The sequence below is a fragment of the Mesocricetus auratus genome, unplaced genomic scaffold, assembly GCF_017639785.1.
Source record: "Mesocricetus auratus isolate SY011 unplaced genomic scaffold, BCM_Maur_2.0 Super-Scaffold_100009, whole genome shotgun sequence".
In the NCBI taxonomy this organism is placed as follows: domain Eukaryota; kingdom Metazoa; phylum Chordata; class Mammalia; order Rodentia; family Cricetidae; genus Mesocricetus; species Mesocricetus auratus.
In genome coordinates this window covers 58,427,822-58,449,904 of record NW_024429193.1, presented here as the reverse complement: position 1 = coordinate 58,449,904, position 22,083 = coordinate 58,427,822, and the positions used below count along the sequence as shown (strand labels likewise).

The 22,083-nt window shown below is 39.8% G+C and overlaps 1 protein-coding gene across 1 annotated transcript; it reads left to right on the top strand.

The window, feature by feature from the left end:
* The first annotated feature begins 424 nt into the window (after nt 1-424).
* Sec22b (SEC22 homolog B, vesicle trafficking protein) lies at nt 425-21,811 on the top strand. Its single transcript, XM_005084223.4, has 5 exons — nt 425-639; nt 6,451-6,560; nt 12,041-12,201; nt 13,915-14,061; nt 19,807-21,811. Exons 1-5 carry the CDS (start codon nt 565-567, stop codon nt 19,959-19,961), a joined length of 648 nt encoding a protein of 215 aa, XP_005084280.1. The 5' UTR covers nt 425-564; the 3' UTR covers nt 19,962-21,811.
* Nucleotides 21,812-22,083: the final 272 nt, after the last annotated feature.

Below are 22,083 nucleotides of genomic sequence, written 5' to 3'. Positions count from 1 at the left end.
TCTCTTGCCTCAAACTGTTTAAGAACCTGTGACAGGATAAACACTTAAATAAAAAATCCTCAAAAAATGTCTGCAGAGACATATACAAATGTAAAATCATGCTATATATAAAATTTCTGTTAGAAAATCTGAAAATATATCTCTTCAGTTGCTTCACACTCCATTTGTCTAAAAGTTTGTTCTCTGTCACCTTTCTAGCCCTTTTCGAAAACGTCAAGGGGCTTGGGTGCCACGACCCTTCAAAAGACAGGACTTAGTGAAAGCAAAAAACCCAACCCAACAAAAACAAACAAAACAAAATCACACAAAAGTGGGCAGAACTTGGCTAGCTGGAGGAGGTAGGAGGAAAGACGGCGGAACTAAAGTTCACGTGGAGATAGTTCCCGGTGGGAAGCCAGTTGAGGGACCGGTAGTGGAACGCTCTGGAGCCGTTTCCGGCCACCTCAGCGGGAAGTGGAGACGCCAGCGGCTAGCTGTTGGGGAGCTGAGCGGGAGGTGTAACTGGCCACCGCGAGAGAAGAGAGGACAGTGACCGAGGCGTCCGCGTCTCCATAACCTGGGAAGATGGTGCTGCTGACAATGATTGCCCGCGTGGCCGACGGGCTTCCGCTGGCCGCTTCGATGCAGGAGGACGAACAGGTAAGCCGCAGCCGGAGCCCCGAGCTCTGCAGTCCCTGCGAGCTCGCCCTGCTCCCAGCTATGGATTCCTTCCTTGGACAAGCGAGACCCTGGCGACCTCGCAGGCACTCCCTCCTCTCCCCCCGTAGCTCTTTTACCGTTTGCCCGTGGAGAAACTACCTATGAGAAGAAATCGTTGTCAAAGGCGTTAGAGTTAGGTGTTACTGTTCCTCTTTAGCTATCCTCCGGGGAAAGGGTGTCTTTGGCTAATTGTGATCACCCACCCAGTTGGAGATGAGTTTTTAGGGACTTCCTTAAAATTCAGAACTTTCATTTTCTGCTGCTGTTCAGACTGTTGACGGAAACATCTCGGGGAGGATCAACCCCTCATTTCTTCACCTTGTTTTTCTGTAGCACCTGATCCTTGACCTAGCCTGATGACATCTTTTGAAAGAGGATGAGGTAATCTTGCCACTTATAAAGTTGTCAAAGTTCAGTACAGTGCCTACTTTCAGAGTTATGCCTGATTTTCACCTGCTCTAATAAAGTATATTTTTCAGACGAGCCCAAGAATATGATCTGAAGAAAGGAGATGGGGGGGGGGGACGGAGGTGTAGAAGACACGTCCTTTGAGGAATAATATTTTTCCATGAGGGGTAGCAGTGTGGTAAAGAGGGACAAAATTTGGTCAGTTGCATTGAATTCTAATGGAAGTGGGGGACCACAGTGGATGTGAAATGCTATTTATTAGTGGGCCCCTAGTGTAGGCTTTGATAATTTAATGAAAAGTTCCTTGATCGCTTCTGAATTTTAAATTTGGTATTTATTTGTTGTTGATCTACCAAAATGGGTGGCTTTGTTTCATTGACAAGAAATCCTCCACAGAGTGTTATTGTCCTAGTTATCCCATCATTTTAGAGATTTTGATTCTCAATAATATTCTTTCTAAGCATCTTAGACTCATTGTTACCGTCATAGTGGTATACAGAACGTTACAGAGCGCCTGCCTGGTAGATGGCAGCTCTGTCTGAGCCTGCCAAGTGCAGTATTTCCTCAATCCTCATACCGTCCATGGTAGAGTTCCTGCTCTTACCACCCTTCAGAGAGAGGGAAGCAGTGAGGCTTACAGGGACTAGGCCACTGCTTAAAGTCACACAGCTAACAGGTCTGTTTTCACCTGGCACTGTGCACATTTGGGGCTGGTGATGGTTTTGAGAGACTGTTCTGTGCCATGTAGGATGTCTCCTAATGTCCTTGGCCTCTGCTTCCCAGGGGCAGAGGCACATTCCCTGTCCTGTTGTCCTAACAACTTGAACAACTTTGTTCTTTGGACACAAAATCAGTCCTGGCTGAGAATTGCTGACTGTAATAATTACCGTTTTTTCATCAGTATCAGTTTGGCTCTAGACCAGAACCTTTGTTCCTAACCACTATTCTGTATTGCCTTGTGTGAGACTTTTCAACCATGCATTCACTTCTTACCAACATGGAAGTAACATTTTTTTTTAATTGGGACACATTCTGCATAGCTGGAGCTTGTCTTGAAATGCTCCCTCTGCCTTAGCCTTTTGAATGCTAGAATTACAAGAATGTACCACCACACCCAACTCAGAAATAACTTTTAAGACGTAGATTATTTTGACCAAATAGTTTTATATTAAGTCCTCTAATTTGTCCAAGCCAAAGTAATCCGTGTAGTTTTAATCATTTGTACTGATACTCATTAGGTTATGTTTAGGTATTTACTAGGTGCCAGTCCCTATATACGCTATTAAGACGACTGGTTATAATGCAGTGGAGAGTAGCACATATACTATAGACAGGGCACTTTATACAGTGTTGAGTATGTGCTTAGCCAGAAATTTAAGCTTAGGGCAGGTAGAGGTGAACTTTTCTTCACAAGCCCAGGCTCCTTTTCTTTTTCTCCTTCTCTTTTCCTTCCCTCCCTCCCTCCCTCCCTTCTTTCACCCTTCCTCCCTCCCTTCCTCCCTCCTTCCCTCCTTCCTTCCTTTCTCTTTCTCTTTAAGGACATGTTTTTCCTTTTAGGATGTTTGCATTTCCTTTTATGTAGCTTTCTATTCTACCTCAAAATTACTGTATTTGCTTTAGTTTTGTACTAATTCTGGAAAGGCAGTTCAGCTTTGGGAAAGGTGTTAGAACTAACCAGGACGATAGAGCACCAGTATAACAAGTAACCTGCTGTAAAACTTCCCTTATTTAGGAGCAGTTACTATGATTGCCTACAGAAGAAAATGGCTGGTTCTTGGTTGGACTGGCCTTTGACCAGCTGAGTTTATCAAGGATCTATAAATGATAAGACTGTAGCTAAACGTTCTTACAGAATGCAATGATCTTTGGCAGTGCTAAAGTATGTGGGAAGTGGGAGATAATGAAAAGGATGAGGTCACCATCCATGATCTCCATGATGGGATGACACTTGGCTGTTACACAGCAGTTTAGAGTCACCCATGCTTTGTAAGTATACCTGATATATTCGTTTACAAAACCAAACCAAATCTGAAATATTCTTAGAAAGGTAAAAGATGATACTTGGTTGTCTACCAGACCTAGGTGAGATGGGAAAAGTACTGAGGTTCTGAGGCAAATCACTGTCTTGTACCTTTTGTAATACAGAGTCAATCCTAAATACTAGACGACCCTAAATATACCTACCAGTAGATGACTTCAGGTTTGCTTCAGGGCAAAGCCAACTGTTTTCATTCTTTTCATTATTGGGTTACTAACATATCTTACAGGGCAGACAGAGGTTTGATTTCTTCTACATTAAATAGAAAGCACAATCAGGGCATCTAGGTATTTTTAGCCGAGCTAACTGACTGTGAGTTCTTTGTGACTTTGACATTGAAAACAAGCTACATCTGTCTGTAAAGCAGTGGTTATGCTGTTTTTGTGGGGTCCCAATCAACTACCACGTAGTTCCTTGAGCTCTTCCTGTGAATTTTATGATTGACAAGACATTGTCTAGAAGGTGGATCTGTCATAGTGCTTGAAGCAGAGTTTGTGTGGTCAGATTATGTAGGTCAAATTCTAGACCTTCTCCTTCTAGCTCCATAGAGCCCTTGGCCAAATTTGGTTTCTAGAGTATAATATTGGAATAATAATTCAAATCGTCTTCTAGAGTAATTATGATGATTCAATTAGTTAAATTATCCAAAATGTTCAGAATAGTCCTTGACAAAAAGTGAGTGTTAACTTTATTTCTGAAGCATTTTTCCAAATTCTAGCCTGTCTTTAAATTTACAAACCAGAATTGCACATAGCATTCTTTGTGCAAAGATGCAATAAATGGGAATGGATGAATACTTTTTATACTGAAGAATTAATCCATGCTTAATGAGAAAGTTCAGTGGTTTGCATAACCAAAAGGTCCAAGGTGCTAATGATGTTTATTTCCTGTAATCTCTACTCAAATAGTCTCATATTCCCCCCCTTCTGTTCCCCTTCCTTTATGTGTATGTGAAATTAAATAATGAGTTATACTGTAAGATTGACTTCATTTTTCCACTTAATAGTTGTACGTGCTGGATATTGTCTCATCATTAAATATTTTAGTGACTGCCTAGTAGTCTATTGTGTGAATATGTCAGAAAAATTATTATTTAGCCAAAGTGATTCTGTCCCTAGGAATGGTAATGCTAACTGAGCCAATATTAGTGTTGGTTGTCATACTGAAATCTCTATGTAGATTTGCCCACAGTGCATGACATTGCTTTGTGTTTTTGCAAGGTGTAGCATGCTCCCAACCATTATTTCTTATAATTGGTATGACTTTTTTTGTTCTCTTAGGTTGTAGTAATGTTTACATTATGTCTTAAAAGTTAGGAGATTTGCACCGATTTTTATTTTATTGGCAGGTTTGTGTTTTTGTTTTGGGATTTTTTTTTTGCCATCATTTTCCTCAGCTGTGCCTTTAAGGTATTTATCTACCTTTAGCAATTAAAAAAACAATGTTATTGATTTAGGAGTGAAGATTTCACACAGTATTTTCTAAGATCACTAGGTGATGCCAATGTGAACCCAAGGTTGAAATCATAGATGTGCTCTTCGTTGTCACTTTAGTGACACTCCCAACATTAGTTAGATCCCTTACAAGTGCTGTTGTGAGTTCAGATTTCTTCATGCCACATAATGTCATGTTGAAGCAAACCGATTGGCAAATACCATTCACATATGAAAATGGGATGTTGTGCACTAGTTCTTACTGACTGAAAACATGATAATATTTACTAACATGTTTTACGTGACTAGTCATGGATGGATACATGCATGCATACTGCTAAATATGCTTATTATAATGTATTGTTTAATGCTTAAATTGGTACACTTCCTATATATATACATATATTGATGCAGAAGCATTTCTTAAACAAATAGCATTATAATAGATCATTGCCATAACAGCAATACTAAAGAAGATGAATCCACAGTTAGTGTATTGAGTGAACTCTGCCTGACTCTCCTGGCTTACATTATGCTTATTCATTACCACCTTTCTGTACTTGTGCCTTTGCAGACCTGCCAGGTTACAACTGCCTGCTTGTTTCTACTATTAGCTAAGTGGTATACTGTCTAGAAGCTGACTATTTCATAAAGTGTCCCTCCCAGACTGTGGGAACTAGTATAACCACTTTTACTTCAGCATTATGAGATACCTGCTAAAGGAAGACTAATCTATCTTTATATACAAAACAAATAATTCAAAAAGTGGGGTAATTAGGGCCCTGTGTGTATAAACTGGGTAGCTTATAAACAACAAAAGATACTTCTGTAGGTCTAGAGACTGAGAAGTCCAAGATGACAAGGCTAGCAGATTTGGTGTCTGCTTCTAGTTCACAGATAGCAACTCTTTGTGGATCTTCATGTGCTATATATGGCCAGATTAGCTTTCTGGGGTTTCTTACAGGGGCATCAACCTCAACCATTAGTGGTCTGTCATCATAACTGACCATCTCCCAAAGGCCCCACTTTCTTTCTATCAGCTTGGTGGTGAATCTTCAGATCTGGACAGTAGAGACCTCCAGACCATAGCTAGCAGAAAGTCCTCCTCCCTTCCCCAGGAAGAGGGTGAATTAGCAGTGTATGTTTGTCTCTCACTCTTCATGAACTATTTTTCTCCTTTGACTCTAGTAGATTAGTAAGGTGTGATGTTTATCCTTTCAAAACGATGTGACTACTGTGTACCCCTCCTTTTCTTTTAAAGAAGTTGTTCAGAGAAATTCTAACTATACCATTTGAGTATTTGAGTGCTACCCTTTTTTGCACTTACCACTCTTCACTCAAATTTGCTACCTAAAGTGGAGAATCAAATAGATTCATGTAATAAAGGGTAGTTGGCCTTTTTGTCTGGTTGCAGTGGTAGTGTTCTTGAAGTTTTCAGTCACAGGCAGCAGATGGTTTTACTTAAATGCTCTTCCACTTTTGTGGGAGATTCTGTTGATACTCCAGCATAAAGAATGAGATTCACCAGTCTTTGGTTCTCAGAACTTTCTCCAGGGTGTGTCACAGGCTGTACAATTTCATGCCAGTAACTGTGAGGGAATGGTAAGGAGGAGGGTGGTGGGCTAATAGCGAAATGAACACTGAGACACACACCTGTTTCTTAGCAGTTAAGTACTGGGGTATTGGAAAAACTAGGAGTAGAGTTTTCTTATTTGTTCTAAAAGTAAAACATTTTCTTTATTGAAATGAATCTTATTAATGGCTAAATAAAGGACCTTATTTGCATAGTATTCTTATGATGTCATGATACTTCTAACTGATCCAGCTTTGTGTGTATGTGCTAAATTCTTCAATGGAGTTATCTTCTTCCAGTCAGGCCGGGACCTTCAGCAGTATCAGAGTCAGGCTAAACAACTCTTTCGAAAATTGAATGAACAGTCCCCTACCAGATGTACCTTGGAAGCAGGAGCCATGACTTTTCAGTGAGTATAGCTCTGATTTCCTTGTGATCATTAAGTATGAAATTCAGTGATGCAACAACTCACATGAATATAACAGTAGGGGTTGGAAAGATGGCACCGTGGTTAAGAGCACTTACTGTTCTTGTAGAGGACCCGAGTTCAGTTCCCAGCACCCATATCAAATGGCTCACAACCACCTGTAATTCTAGCTTCCGGGCATGATGCCCTCTTGTACCTCTCGAGGTTACCTCAACTCACACACATACCTCCTCCCATATACTCTATTTTTAAATTTGCATATACACAGTTTTTTAAATATTAAAAAAATAGTGACAGTGTTATTTGCACATGTGTGCACCAGTGTGCATGTCCTCAGGTTCTATCCACCTTGCTTTTTTTTCTTTTCTCCACAATCTCTCTCACTGGCCTGGAACTCTTAAGTAGGCTAAGTTAGCTGGCCAGTGAGCCTCAGCGATTTGCTTGTCTCCTTCTCCAGAGCTGGGATTATAAATGAGTGTCACTACACCTGGCACTTAAAAAAAAAAGTGTGTTCTAGGGATCAAACTCGGGGCGTCAAGCTTGCAAGGTATGTAGTTTACTGACTAAGCCCTTTCCCCAGTCCAGAATAGTAACAATTTCTTAAACGTAAAGATAGCTTTAAAATTACAGTGTCTTCATGGAAGCACTTTTTCTGACTCTCTTTCTAGAAAACTGCAATCTTAATTTTTTTAAGTTAACATGCTTACAGTAATTTAACTTGTTAATCTGTGTCCAGCAGATTCTATACTATACCTGTCATGCAATAATAGGTAACTTCTTGTTTAGGAACATCTTGGAGCCGGACTCAAATAGCTAGGACTCCTGCTCAAAGGCTCCCTAACAGTGGTACCCACCACTTCGCATCACATCTCCAAGCCCTGGCTGTCTCTTTAAAGGATTTCTCTACAAGGGCTTTAAGAAGATACATACATATTTAGCATCTTCCTTGGTACATAGAGAATACATAATAACTATTTTAAAAGTATAAGAGAATTTAAAAGCATCAAAGTTAGTGGCTATAGAAGTAAGTAGTGGGTTTCTGTTTGGCTTTTATTACTGGGGATTGACCCCAGTGCCCTCCTGCATACTAGGCAAGTACACTACCACTGAGTGATATCCTCAGGCATTCCATGGTTAAGGACAGTGCACAAAACTAAGAGAGGGATGGGAGGCACTGTGTTACTTTCTCAGTACCAGAGAACCTATCAGAAACAAATTAAGGGAGGAAGGGCTTATTTCTGTCTCCTAGAGAGTGCAGTCCATGACAGCAGGAAAGTCATAGCGGGGAGGGTTGAGGCAGCTGCTCCTGCTGTGTCCATAGGGCAGGAAGAGGGGGATGCTGCTGCTCATCTTGCTCTCCTTCTTCAGTCCTGATGTCAGCCTCTGGACCACTGATGCTTACACTTACTCTTCCATCTCTGTTAACTCAGTGTAGAAACTCCCTCAAACATGTGCCCAAGGATTCTCCTAGGCATTTCTAGATCCTGCCAAGTTGACAGTATCAACCATGACAGGAACTTCATTGGATTTTTAAATATCTACAGATAATTGATGGTAAATAATATATGTCAACTTGCGTCTCTAAGAAACAGAAGGATTGAAAGGGAAAGATGTTATAGAAGATCACAGCAAAATAAAAAATGATTGACTAAGCTTCGTTACGACGGCAGTTTAGGTGGAAAAGTCTGTTAGGACAAGGAGGAACCGCTTGGTTTAACTGAAAACCAAACAACTAATAAACAAGCACTGCAAACAAAAGTACTTCAGCTTATCAAAATCAAGTATGCTTTGAAAAGAAAATGGTAGCCACACATTTTATAAAGTAATTGCTTAGTATTTAAGGCATTTTTAAAGACACTGTAATTTAGACACCCAAAAAGTATAGCCATTTGGCCATGAGGTAGCATGCACCTGTAGTCTGGGCGTGTCTGGAGGCTAAGGCTACATGAGCCCATGAGTTGAGACCAGCCTAAACAAATTAGCCAAAATAATGCATATGTATCCATTTAACTACATGATACAGTTATCTTTCGTGTTCACAGGTTCTGCCTGTGTGAAAGCCATGTCCATAGTGAAGGACTATGCCTTGAGAATATTTTTAAAAACTTGTGTCTTTTCTAAATAGATGTGGGTTTTATGGCATTGCTTTTTCTTCTTATCATTATTCCCTAAGCAATATAACAGCTATTAACAAAGCATTTATATTCTATTAGGTATTTAAGATGATTTGAAACATACAAAAAGATATACATGGATTTTGTGCAAATATTGTTTCACCTTATATAAGGAACTTAGGCAATTCCCAGTTTTAGTAACGGGTATCCTGGATGTAATCCCCTGCAGAAAGGTAGGATGACTCTGTAGCTCCACATGGAATAGAGAATGAAAAACCTGGGACGGATCTTGTGGACCTGGAAAGAAATTTTCTTCTGATACCCACAGGACTTTAGCAATCTTGGGTTTTTTCTGCTGAAGAGCTTATAAAGGATTTTTCTTTGCCAGAGCCGTGCTGTCTTCATGAATGCTCACACCTCCTAATGAACCAGTGCTCTTCCTAACAGAGCACATTCAAAACAGCACAGTGCTTTAGAGCAGGGCTCATTAAACTTTGCATACGCTTTTCTGTCCATGACATTTTTACATGACTCTGAGAACATATGTACAGAAAGTAGGTACACAAACTAAACATTTACTGGTCATAAATTATTCAAACATTTATTTTTAAGTCATTCTTTGGGGTACAAGTAAATTTGTTATTTAAAACATATGCAAATTTACATGCTTATGAGATTAATGAATGTGTTTTATTTTTACATAAGAGATTGAGTCTTGACTGAATGTTAGATTCTCGGGGTATAGAGCATCATCAGCGGTTTTCAGTTTATCTTCATTTTGATTTTATAATCTTCAGTGCTGAGGACACTACTTAGAGTAAGTATGTAGTGTAAAATGGCAGAAGTTATCGTTCAGGCCATTTCAGAAATTGGTGGAAATTCTGTCCAGATTTCAAGCCAAAATTCATTTAATGATTTTGTTTTTCTAATGCAACTCAAAAAGCAGATTTTGAAATCAAACATGGCTAATAGTAAATGTATATTATTTTAGTAGTTACATAGTGAGGAATAATGATAGGAAAAGTGGTTGTTTTCTATTATCAAATCATCATCTTTTCTATAAGAGCAGAAAATCTGATATGTACCATGTAGGACCATTCAATTCATGACATAGAGCAGTTTCAGAACTGAGCTCAGGTGTTCCAGGCATTTGTTGGCACGTGTCTTGACATTGTTTGTTGAGAACCAAGGCTGCAGTAAAAGCACACCATGCATTGTTGATAGGAATATCTTGGGTTCATGCATGGTCTGTTTTCCATTTTGTTTTTGCTCATTTAGAAACATTGTGGTCTTGCCAGATTTTCCACACTTCCACATTTTGCTACACTGTGCCATTAGAACAAGAATGTAAATGAAGGGCTTGGAAGAAAGTAGTAAATTCCACCTTGGGTGTTTGAAGAAAGGGACTGGAAGAAAAGGGGATATAAAAGTTTCACAGAAAAAAGCAATTTTCAGAGGCTTGAATGTATGAGAAGGAACAATTTCTCCCAGGTGTGTAAAAGCACCACAGTGAGAAAGAATAGTTTAGGCAGGTGTGTGGCGTTCAGTTTGTTAGAGACACAGTGCCATTTGACTCTGATATTGTGTGACTTACCATTTCACCTGAAAGGCCATCAACACTACCAGAGTATGACTTTATTTTACTGGTATTGTGTGTCCCTGAGGCTTTGAAGTAGGGGCAATAAGTCCTGTCTACTTCTTTGGGAATGAAACCAGTATTATAATTGACTGCAGGTTAAAGTCAAGGAAGTCAGTCTGTGCCTGAGAGAGTATGTAAGTCTGTAGATGTTCCTTTGTAGGACTCTAGGACGCTTCAGGAGTCAGGAACAGAAGGCAGGAATGCAAACTTGTGTCAGACTTTGTGCTTTTAAACCACCTAAACCAAAGAACCCCTGACTTTGTCCACTGCACATATAAGCCCATTAGTATATGTTCTGTTGGAATACAGAGTACTGTGACTAAAAGGTTTGAAAAGCTCGTAGTAGCTTAAGTTTTCGCCCAAGAGTACTTCATCATCACAAAGCCCTTTCCCAGAATGACAGAGCTCTTTGTCACAAAAAGGAATCTGTTCCGTTGTTGAGTGATTTTTCCAATTGATTATAGAGTTGTGTACCAGGCTTTTTCTTTTGGGCCACCAAACTAGCTCCCAAATCATGACAGGGAGACTTATTAGTTTTGAATGCTTGGCTTGGCCTAGCTTAGGCTCATTTCTGGCTACTCTCTTAACTTAATTAACCTGTTTCTCTTTATCTACCTTTTGTCTCAGGGCTTTTTACCTTTTTTTTTTTTTTCCTGTATGACCTACTCTTGTATCTCCTGGCTGGCCTCAGAGTGTTTCCTCCTTCTCTTCTCTCATTCTCTTCCTACTATTCGCTCTTCCCTACCCCTCTCCTACCTAGCTATTGACCATTCAGCTTTTTTATTAGACCAATCAGGTGCCTTAGGCAGGCAAGGTGAAACAGCAACACATCTTTACATAGTTAAACAAATGTAACACATCTTTATCGTCAGCAGAAACAATTGTAACATGTCTTTGCCTAGTTAAAGTAATATTCTGCAACATTCTTCTAGGCAGAAATAGGCACCTTGACTGTTTTTGAGGTGACTTTCTTCTGTGCCAATAAACATTATCTCATTTAACTTCCAACTTTTTTTCTCCATAAAATTTTAGTTCTATTTTATGTTGTGACTGGAAGGACTTTCATATGTGTGCACTGATATTTTTGTCATACAGGGTCAAAAGATGGATGGAGTCATCATACTTGTAGCTTTCAAAAGTAATCTCTCAGGTATTAATATAAATTGAAAAATTGTGTAATGAGTAATCAGTTACAATGTGCCTACTCTCTTCTTGGTATTTTTTCTATTTATTTTTACGTATATGAGCGTGTGCGTGCATGGGTGTACGTGTGTGCACGTGCGTGCGTGCGTGCGTGCGTGCGTGAGAGAGAGAGAGAGAGAGAGAGAGAGAGAGAGAGAGAGAGAGAGAGAGAGAGAGAGAGAGAGAGAGATGTGCCTGGTGCCCACAGAGGTCAGAAGCATCATTCAGATCCTCTGGAACTGGAGTTACAGATGGTTGTGAACTGCCCTGTGACTGCTGGTATTGAACTCCTCCTCTTCAGGAACAAGTATTCCCAAGTGCTGAGCCACCCTTGCCAGCTCTGTTCTTTTGGATATATGTTTAGTAGTGGGAAGATAGTTGGTTACTTGGTTCTAACAATTTGTGATCTGAAGTGAACCTTTTTACTGAGGTCAGATGTTTTCAAAAGTTGATGTAGTCCCAAAAGTTAGCCTCAATATGAAGTGAAGATTCCTTCATAAGTAACTGTGTCTTGCTTTTCCCTCCAGCTACATTATTGAGCAGGGGGTGTGTTACTTGGTCTTGTGTGAAGCTGCCTTCCCTAAGAAGTTGGCCTTTGCCTACCTGGAAGACCTGCACTCGGAATTTGATGAGCAGCATGGGAAGAAGGTGCCCACCGTGTCTAGGCCCTATTCCTTCATTGAGTTTGGTAAGACTAAACTGCATTTCTCTATTAAGAGAGCAAATAGGGTAGAGAAACTTATTGATACACTGGTTATATAATATGGACATGTTTCCCCCTGGAATTTGCCTAGGAAGAGTAATTCTGTCCCTTCTCCAAATTTACCTTTTTGTTTGTTTGTTTGTTTGTTTTTTTGAAGGAAGGCTTCCTTTTTGTCAGTAAATTTCTCTAGTCTTTTGTCCTTTTTCTCATATGCCTTTTTTGTAGTTTAGTTTGTGTAACAAATTGTACATGACAGTATACTTGACTACCTTATCATAACTGAGTTCTTTTCTCCAATCTATAGACTCACACAGTAAGACTAATTTTATGGAAATCAGAATTTGGAAATGAGAAAAAATGATGATTGGTTTTTTGGGGTTTTTTTCTCAGTAGAATAAGAACCTCTAATTAGAAAATATATGGTATTTAAAAACCCTGTTTGCTACAATCAGAAGTAGCAATTGTGAGTGTCTGTATTTGCACAGGAATTATGGGAAAGTTCAGTACCCATAAGCAGTCAGACTGGTAAAAGATTGTGCTGTCAGTAGGTCAAGGGAAATGGCCTGTGCACAGTAAGCATCGGGAGCTAGAGCAAGCAGAATCAGAATACACTGCTGAAATCTTAGTCAAAAGAGAAATACTTATGCCCTAGAGTTTCTCAAGTTTTCAAGTTTGTTAGACAGGTGCATCATCTTGCTTTTAGTAATACAGAAAAAAATGCTCTAATGCTAATTTATATGATACATAATTTTAAATGATATTTTTCTGGCTAATAAGTTTGGTAAATTCAAAGGAATAATAGACAGGTGTAACAAGGTCACAAAGGAAATAGATGGCTTCACAAATAAGTATCGGGTGAATGAAGGTAGGAGCAGACTGTAAGGTTAGACCAGATATAGTGACTTGGGACCATGAGCAGTAGTTGCTCCCATCCTCAGGCTGCAGGTGTCAAGGGAAGATGCTGTTTCTGAACTGAAAAGGAGAACATTTAGGGGAGACCAACTTGAAGGAGAGGAAGCTTTTAGTGGAGGAATCCTGCTAGTCCCGTGAGTCCTCAGCAAAGTGGAGTGGCTGCCTGGCAGCACTGCCTGCTCCCTCCTGTTGGAGTTCCTTCCTAGCCAGAACCTGATGTGTGGCGATGCATGCCAGTCACATCCCAAAGTGCAGGAGAATGGAGCAGGAATTGAAAGCCAAGTCAGGTGTCAGTACACACAGCGGTGCATTGTTTTGGCAAGACTTGAACATATTTCTAATCGGTCATCTCACGGTTTTGAGAAATGCTCAACATGCTACAGATGGATGAGACTGCACTTCCGTATCGGTGACTCTGGAAGCTTCCCATCATGTGGAAAGTAGACTGCTGCTCTAACTCTTTTGTACTTGTAGGCTGTGACGATAAAGTGGTCCGGTGTTACTTCAGGGGATGTTTTACTGGAGTGGTTTACTAGAATGGGTCTTAATATCTCCATAGATTCTGGAAGTAAATGCCTCAAACTCAGAGGTGTCCTAGGGACAGTTCACCTGAATAGTCAACATTTTACAAAGAGGTCAAAGCCAACAGCAGACAGATGGTAGATGTAGGAATAAACTCAAGATAGTGGGCAGAGGCCAATCTTGGAATAAACTCAAGTTCTGGGTACCTCTTTCAGTGGCTTGATGGACAGGAAAATTGTTAATGGTTATTTATCATTATTCTAGATACCTTCATTCAGAAAACCAAGAAACTCTACATTGATAGTCGTGCTCGGAGAAATCTAGGCTCCATCAACACTGAATTGCAAGATGTGCAGAGGATCATGGTGGCCAATATTGAAGAAGTCTTACAGCGGGGAGAAGCACTCTCAGGTATCTGAAAGCAAAGTCTTGTCATACATAGTCTAGCTGGGACTCTCAAGAATTGATTACACAGCGAAGCTTCCAGTGTGGTGGGGATTTTACCTTGCATGATTAGTTCTGTGCACAAGATCAGTGTAAAGGACTCACAGAAGCAGTTATTGTTTCTAAGAATTTACAAAACGAAGTAAATTGAATACAGAAACATTTGTACAAGTTAAGGAAATATTTGTACAGGTTCGTAGTCAAGAATGTGTTAGGTTCTTGATGTCTCCTTGGGAAGGAAGCATACTGCTGCTAGGTCAGGTTTTCGTCAAGACATCCCTGAGACTATAAAAGATCTAGTCTGCTCTCGGCTTCCTTCCTTCCGTCAGTCAGCCACTAAGTGTCTGTTGTATGGAAGGTGTTATGCTCTATAGATTGAAAATGATGAGAATACAAATATATGTCATTCTCCCAAGTTTACAGGCCAAGTCAGTTCCCTTGGTGTTCTTAACAGTGCATTCAGACTACGAATCACCTGTCCTCTCAGGAGCTAGTGCTTGAAGATACTTTATTTCCCTGGTTTTTGTAGCTCAGGTCATATTAAACTCTTAAAATACTTCCGTATACAATCTGTAGGATATACTATTATGACATGTATATTTAATTGTATTTACTTATTTTTATGTGTGCACATATGTATGGAAACAAGGTCAGCTTTGAGTGTTGTTCCTCAGGTACCATTAACCTCGGTTTTTTTTGAGACAGTCTGTCCCTGGTCTATTTTTCCATTTATAATTGGTTTTCCAATTATGCAAGACTGGCTGCCCCAGGGATCCACCTTTCTGATGCCATTGCTGAAATCACACACATGTGCCACCTTTACTTACTTTGTTGTGTTAGTTCTGGGAACTCAAACCCAGGTCCTCATGCTTGCATGGCAAACACGTCACTGAGCTATCTCCTAAGACGTTTTTTAACTTGTGTGTATGTGTTTTATTATGTATGTATATATGATTATGTACACATACTTGCTGTGGATATATATGGAAGTCAGAGGGCAACCTCAGGCATTAATTCTTGTCTTCTGACTTTTGTGTTATTTAGACTCTCTTGGTGTTGGGGGTGTTCTCTGTGTTGCTTTAGCAGTCCTGGACTTGCTCTGGAGACCAGGCTGGCTTCAAACTCACAGAGATCTGACTCCTGAATTCTGGAATTAAAGCCATATGCCTCCACCACCTGACCCTGGTCTTTTTTTGTTTGTTTCAATCCAGGCAGTATCTTAGTATGTAGCTCTGACTGGCCTGGAACTCACTATATAGATCAACCTGACCTTGAACTCACAGAAATTCACCTGCCTTTACCTCCCAAGTTATGGGATTAAAAGTGTATGCCACAGCCTTGAAGTAGTGGCACACGCTTTTAATTCTGGCATTCAGGAGGCAGAGGGATCTCTGTGAGTTCAAGTCCAGCCTGGTCTACAAAGTGAGATCTAGGACAGCTAAGGCTTCACACAGAGAAGAAAAAAAATAAAGGTGTGTCCCACCACACCACAAGACAGTGTCTCTTGTCTTTGCATATACCAAACTAGCTAGCCCAGGAATTTCTGGTAATTCTCATGTCATCTCCTGTCCTCTTGCTTCAGAGTTGCAGCATCTGGCTTTAAGTGGATTTTGGGGATCTGAACTCAGATTCTCTGCATATGTGGCAAATGCTTTATCCATTGAGCCTTCTCCTTAGCCTATACCAGATACTTTTATGTAATATATTTGTTATGTATACTTTATATAAATCTATATTACCATAAATACTTATATATATTTACTTTGAGATGGTCTTTTTGAAAATTTTGTATTCACTTTATTTTATGTTTGTGAGTGTTCTCCCTGCATGTATGTGTGTACATCACATGTATGCAAACATGTACTCTCACAGAGATCAGGAGAGGGCTGATCTCTTAGTTGTAAGCCACTGTGTGGGTGCTTGGAACTGAACCCATCTCCTCTGCAAGAGCACCAGGTCCCTTTAACAACTAAGCCATCTTCCCAGCCCCCAGAGACATACATAGATAGATAGATCTGTCTGTCTGTCTGTCTGTCTATCTATCTATCTGTCTGTCCGTCCGTCCGTCCGTCCGTCCGTCTGTCTGTCTGTCTATCTATCTAATGATTTCTGAGGTAGTTTCTTATCTCCCCAAGCAGGCAAATATACTTAAAGTCAGAAGTGTACATCCTTGTCAATCAGCGTATCTATCAGTTTGGCAGCAAAAAAGAGCTATGCAAGAGAACCTTACCTTGTGGACAAATGGAAATACATAACTTTGGGGGTTAGTTTGATTTACTTCAGGTAGAAACTCTAGAACAATAAAAATGTACATCCTCAAAATTTGATGTCTAAGGAATATGAAGCTGTATGCTATGGTAACTCAGGACTATTAACATAAAGGCCAAATTCTTCAGTACACAACAAAGGCAAGCCCCTGCTAATAAATATGCAGCAAAGTTGAATTAAAAAGATATTTATTATGGAATCTGTCTGCAACCGTAAAGATGAGAAATACAAAAGTATGTGAAACACATACACCAATCTGTCTTCAAAGAGTTTAGGGCTGGGGGGTGGCTTGGTTTGCAAGAAACTCCCACTCCGATATGAGGAGCTAAGTTCAGATTCCCATGTCCTCCTACACGGAAACCGGGTGTGGCATGTGTCTGAACGCCAGCACTACAGAGCAGAGACATGCAGATCCCAGGAGCTCACTGGCCAGCTGAGTCACAGAGCTCCAGGCTCAGGGAGAGAGCCTGACCTAGTAAATAAGGTGAGAGCAGCAGAGAATGTACCACAACATGCTTCCAGCCAGAAACAGGCAGCTTGACTGTTTTTGAGGTGCCTTTTTCTGTGCCAGTAAACATTATCTCATTTAATTTTTTAAAAAGACCATCTCAAAAACATAAATATATTTATATATTGATATATTTTATATATATACACACAGACACACACACACACACGAGAGAGAGAGAGAGAGAGAGAGAGAGAGAGAGAGAGAGAGAGACTAAACATCTTTTGAGTCTTGTTTGTTGTAGAAAATATAGACAGGAAATGGTTTCTGAAAGAAATCATGTAAGTAGAAGGAAAACTTACCTAACCAGAGCATCTTTCAGGACAGTGAGGAGGATTAGCATCTTTAAACTGTGTTTTCCTCATCTTTTCTATTCTAACATCGACCTTTTCAACTCCGCTTTTCCTTCTAGCTGCTTGTTTTATAGCTCATCTGCTTTGCATGGAAGGCAGAAGAGTAAATCATGTGCATTTCAATAAATCCAAATTACCTTCATGTGCATTTCAACAAATCCAAATTACCTTTTTTTACTGCTTAATAAGCAGTGGACTATGTTCCTTAACTCAAAGGTGTCACTCCTACAAAACTGCAAATTCCACAAAGGCAGGAATCATGGGTGTTTTGATTCTCATGTTCCTCCAGCGTATCACATGGTCCTGCTGTGTTGTAGACATTACCACATGATTCTAAATAGAATCCTGTCTTTATACACCATGTGTTTCAGAATGCTCTTAGATAGAGGGATTCTCTTAAATTCTGGTTATTTCAGCCTGGGAGTAGAGTACATGCCATACGCTGGCAGGAAGATCACAGGTTCAAGACCAGCCCGAGCCGCATAAGAGCAAATAAGACCTTGTCATTGTTGCTTTCCTATTTCAACAAGTGTAGAGTCATTCAACAATTGTTTTTAGCAAAGTTGTAATTTAATAAATGGTTTTGATAGAGTCTTAAGAGAGATAGAGATTCCTGAGATCCATCAGGAAACAAAGGAAGTGTGCAGTACAGACGTGGGTGCAGGCTTCTCAAGAGGAAGGATCTTGGCAGATGTTTTTGAGCACTGACTGTGTGCTCTGTTTTATGTACTCAGGCTACAGCAGTAAACACATTATTTACAAATCCCTGTCCAGCTGGATATCATTACGTTAAAATCAACCAGACTCAGAAAGACAAAACAAAAACACTGAGTGTCTGCCTTCATGTGTCAGTCAAAGTAGGGAGAGGGCTACGAGCGAGCAGTGAGAGAAATTTTAAAAGACAGGGAGAAGGGAAAGAAGGTAATGGAGTTCCTGTAATGACAAAACAGAAAGGGGCAGTAATTAGTGGGGGGGGGGCGGGCAGGGAGAGAGGAAGTTGAATTATAAAAAAGTAAATGATACATGTATCTAAAAGGGTAATAATGAAATTCATTACTTTTGTATACTAAACATAAAAGTTAAAATGGGAGAAAAAGATCCCTGAGCAGTTGAGATAGCTTCTGGTAGATTGGCCAGAGAGACAGTTTGAACATTATCACGGTTATTTCTCTCCCCTAATGTTTTCTTTTATGACTGGGTTTTTTGTTACTGTTAGGACCTGTTGCTAATGTAGTGACTGTTGTGCTTATATTAAGTAATACCATATTTCTCAATCAAAGCCAGTCTGTTAAGTAACTAAATGTTCTCAAGCATTGTCTGTTTTTTGTCTGTCTGTCTGTCTGTAGATGTTTTCACTAAGCAGCAGGGGCTGGCCTTAAACTCCTGGTCCTGTGTCTCAGTTTCCATACTGCTGGGTTATAAGGTGTTTGCCATCACCCTCACTTAGAAAGCATTGCCAAGGAAGAACAAACCAAGATTATGAAACAGGATTTCAAAACTTTTCCAAAAACACTTGGATTGGAATTCATTAATGTCAATCAGAATATTTGCTTTCATTGTTAGCATATGTAAGAAAACAGCAGCATTACAGATGTTGGGGGCAGTCTTTGCTGAAAAGCTAATGGTTTAATTTGTTAGATATTTATGGAGTCTGTTTGGTTTTTTAGAACCTGTCTCTGTATTTTAATTACAATTTAACTTCTGTGTATGTTGAAAACTATCTGATAGCTTTGGTCTTATAATAATCTTTACTCTGTGAAGAATCTTGGAATTGCCAATCACTATGGAAGTATAGCTTAATTCTCAATGTCTGATTAATTGATTTTTTTGTTATCCTATATGTGATTTAGACCACTTATCACATAAAGATGACAATATTAAGGATAGAGAGATAGCTCATAGGTTAAGAGTGATTGCTGCTCTTGCAGAGGCCCCAAGTTTGGTTCCCAGTACCCACATCTGGTGGGTCACAGTTGTCTGTAACTAACTCCGGAGGATCCAGAGCCCTCTCGTTACTTACAAGGCATCAAGTGCACATGTGCATAGATAGATGCACACATACAAGGACATAATGAAAATAAATTACCAGGTAATACTGAGCATTCAACTCTGTGTGTCTACATGTTCCAGGCCCTCAGCACCACACAAAAAATAAAAACAAAAAGATGTAGAAGAATATCAGCTAATACTTATCAGGTGATATAAGGTAGCCAATGTGTGCTAGCAACATCCTGAAATTCTCTTCAAAGAAGGCAGCCTTTTGGGGAATCTTAACTTTAGTCAACATTCTGTTGTTGGTGACATTTGTGATTGACTTTCAAGTAAGACTCGAAGTATATGAAGGTTAATTGCTTTGTGCACAGATCCTGTGTGTTGGCCACTGTAGGAAGTTAACTCTTACTCTAAAGCAGTCTTATGTACCTACTCAAATTTTGATAATGCAGTTATTATTTTATTGTTAAACATTGTTTAAACTCTATGGTCTGTTTACTCTGCCAGTCATTTTGGTTATTTTGATGCCTTAATGTTTTGATAAAATACTTCAGGGGTCTAATTAATGTTTTCCTTTTTCCTCTTTTTCAGCATTGGACTCAAAGGCTAACAATTTGTCCAGTCTGTCTAAGAAATACCGCCAGGATGCGAAGTACCTGAACATGCGTTCCACTTACGCCAAACTTGCAGCAGTAGCTGTATTTTTCATCATGTTGATAGTGTATGTGCGGTTTTGGTGGCTGTGAGGTGTAGTGAGCCTAGTCACTGGTAAGGGAGAACCTAGAACCCGGCAGGTATATGTTTTCAGGAAACTGAGCTCACAGGGCTGTGTATTAGAACCCAAGTGGAACTTCTGCCTCTAAAGACCTTGCAAGAAAAGACCTGTCCTGAAAATGAAAGATGGCGCCTCGTTTAAGGAAGCTTAACCCATGTGGAAGTCTCTTTGGGGGCAGAGACTTTCTCTGGGTACTAAGCCATATGTTTTAGGGAACAGTAGATTGTTTGTTTTGTTTCTTTCCCTCCCAGTATATTTGTAAGACAGCAGAACTAGGGTATTCTGTCTCTCTGATGGAGCCATCAGTGACATTTAAGGTAGCCAACCTGTGCTAGCAACATCCTGAAATTCCCTTCAAAGAAGGCAGCCTTTTGGGGAATCTTAACTTTAATCAACATTCCTTTGTTGGTAACATTTGTGATTGACTTTCAAGTAAGGCTCGAAGTATGTGAAGGTTAATTGCTTTGTGCACAGATCCTGTGTGTTGGCCACTGTAGGAAGTTAACCTTTGTTATTTTCCTTTTTATATTTTGCTTATTGCACAGTTGCTTTGGGGTTAAATCAGTTACATTAATATGCTTTGAAATTATATAGTATTGCTTGACTAAAAGGCTAAAATTTTTCTGTCATTTACTCTTTTTGTTTGTTTGTTTTCTATTTTATTTTTTGTTTTGTTGAGACAGGGTCTCTCTAATGTCAGCAGTCCTGGAACTCATGTTGACCAGGCTAGCTTTGAATTCACAGAGATCCACCTGCCTCTTCATTTACTCTTTAAAACTTAAATTCCCCTGGAACTTTGTTATTTTGGAGTGTTTGATCTCCATAGAGTGAGAGTAGTGTAGGGTAGTTGGAGGCCCTGCTTTCTGAGGAGAGAGACCCAGCCCAGAGCGCCACCTTTGGCCTGTCCCTCACCCCCACTTTGTTCTCTATACTTTTGCCCAGTCTTGATTTTCTTTCCATCATAATTTGCTTAAATCCTTGGTTTCATCCTATAAATATTCAGTCAATATATTCCCAAATTTCAGAATGTGACGTACTCAGCAGTGTAGGTAGTTAAATGTATTATCTTTGCCAATCAGCTGCTCACACACAAATACTCAAATACTTTATAGAACCCCTCACTCCTCTTCCAGTTCTTGTAAATTCTGCAAGAATGTTCTAGAAGCAGAGAACTCATGAACAATGACTTCTATTAACCAATGAAAGACTTCTTTCCCCTTTTTGCTCAGGGATAATGGGATTTCACCTTTTACCTTCTGAGGTAGAATTTTATAAGTGGGAAGAATAGGCCTTTGAATATTATCACAAGGGCCTACAATATAACCTATAACTCCTGCAGATACTGCAAACATTTCTTTAAATTGTACTGGAAAATGAGCCAACTTCTTATTTGTTAACATCTTTGGAAAGAATTTTAGTAAGCAGTTTTATAACCCTAGGGATCATCACTGCTGCCCTGTTCCTGGTGGAGAACAACAGTCTCACTTCCTTATGAGAAGGCCAGTAGGGATGCTTATTGTATTCCTGATCATTTCAGAACTAGAATAAATGTTCTTCTATTGCGAACATAAATCTGCCAATTAGAGTTTTGTGCATGAAATACAAAATGACTTTTTGTAGAGAATAAGTGCTTTTAAGTCCCTAAAAGGCTTATCCCATAAATATTGATATTGGCAATAAAAGCCTTTGGAAGACTGAAAACCTAAGTAGTTGCACCATAGTTTTTGGTGCTTCTCTAAGAATGGAGGGCGGCAGCTCATTGTTGAGAGTTGCATGCTGCAACCTAATGGTCAGCAATGAAATAAACACTTCTAGAATGTTCCCTTCAGTGTGAAGTTTCGTTGTCTAGTTAAATAATGTACACATGTCCTCTCGGCACCTTCTACCTCATCTCAGTGGGCACTGAAGTAAAGACATGGGGTAAGTGATGAACAGTGAAACAAAGCGGTGACGGCCCAGGCAGTGGACAAAGAGAACAAAGCACGTTCTCTGCTGCGTGTGGTTTTATAGGTAATAGCAGGGGGACCTGACTAGGCAAAGCGTGTCCACAAACAGGCGTCCCAAGTGTAAAGGGTAACAACGGCATGATGTTG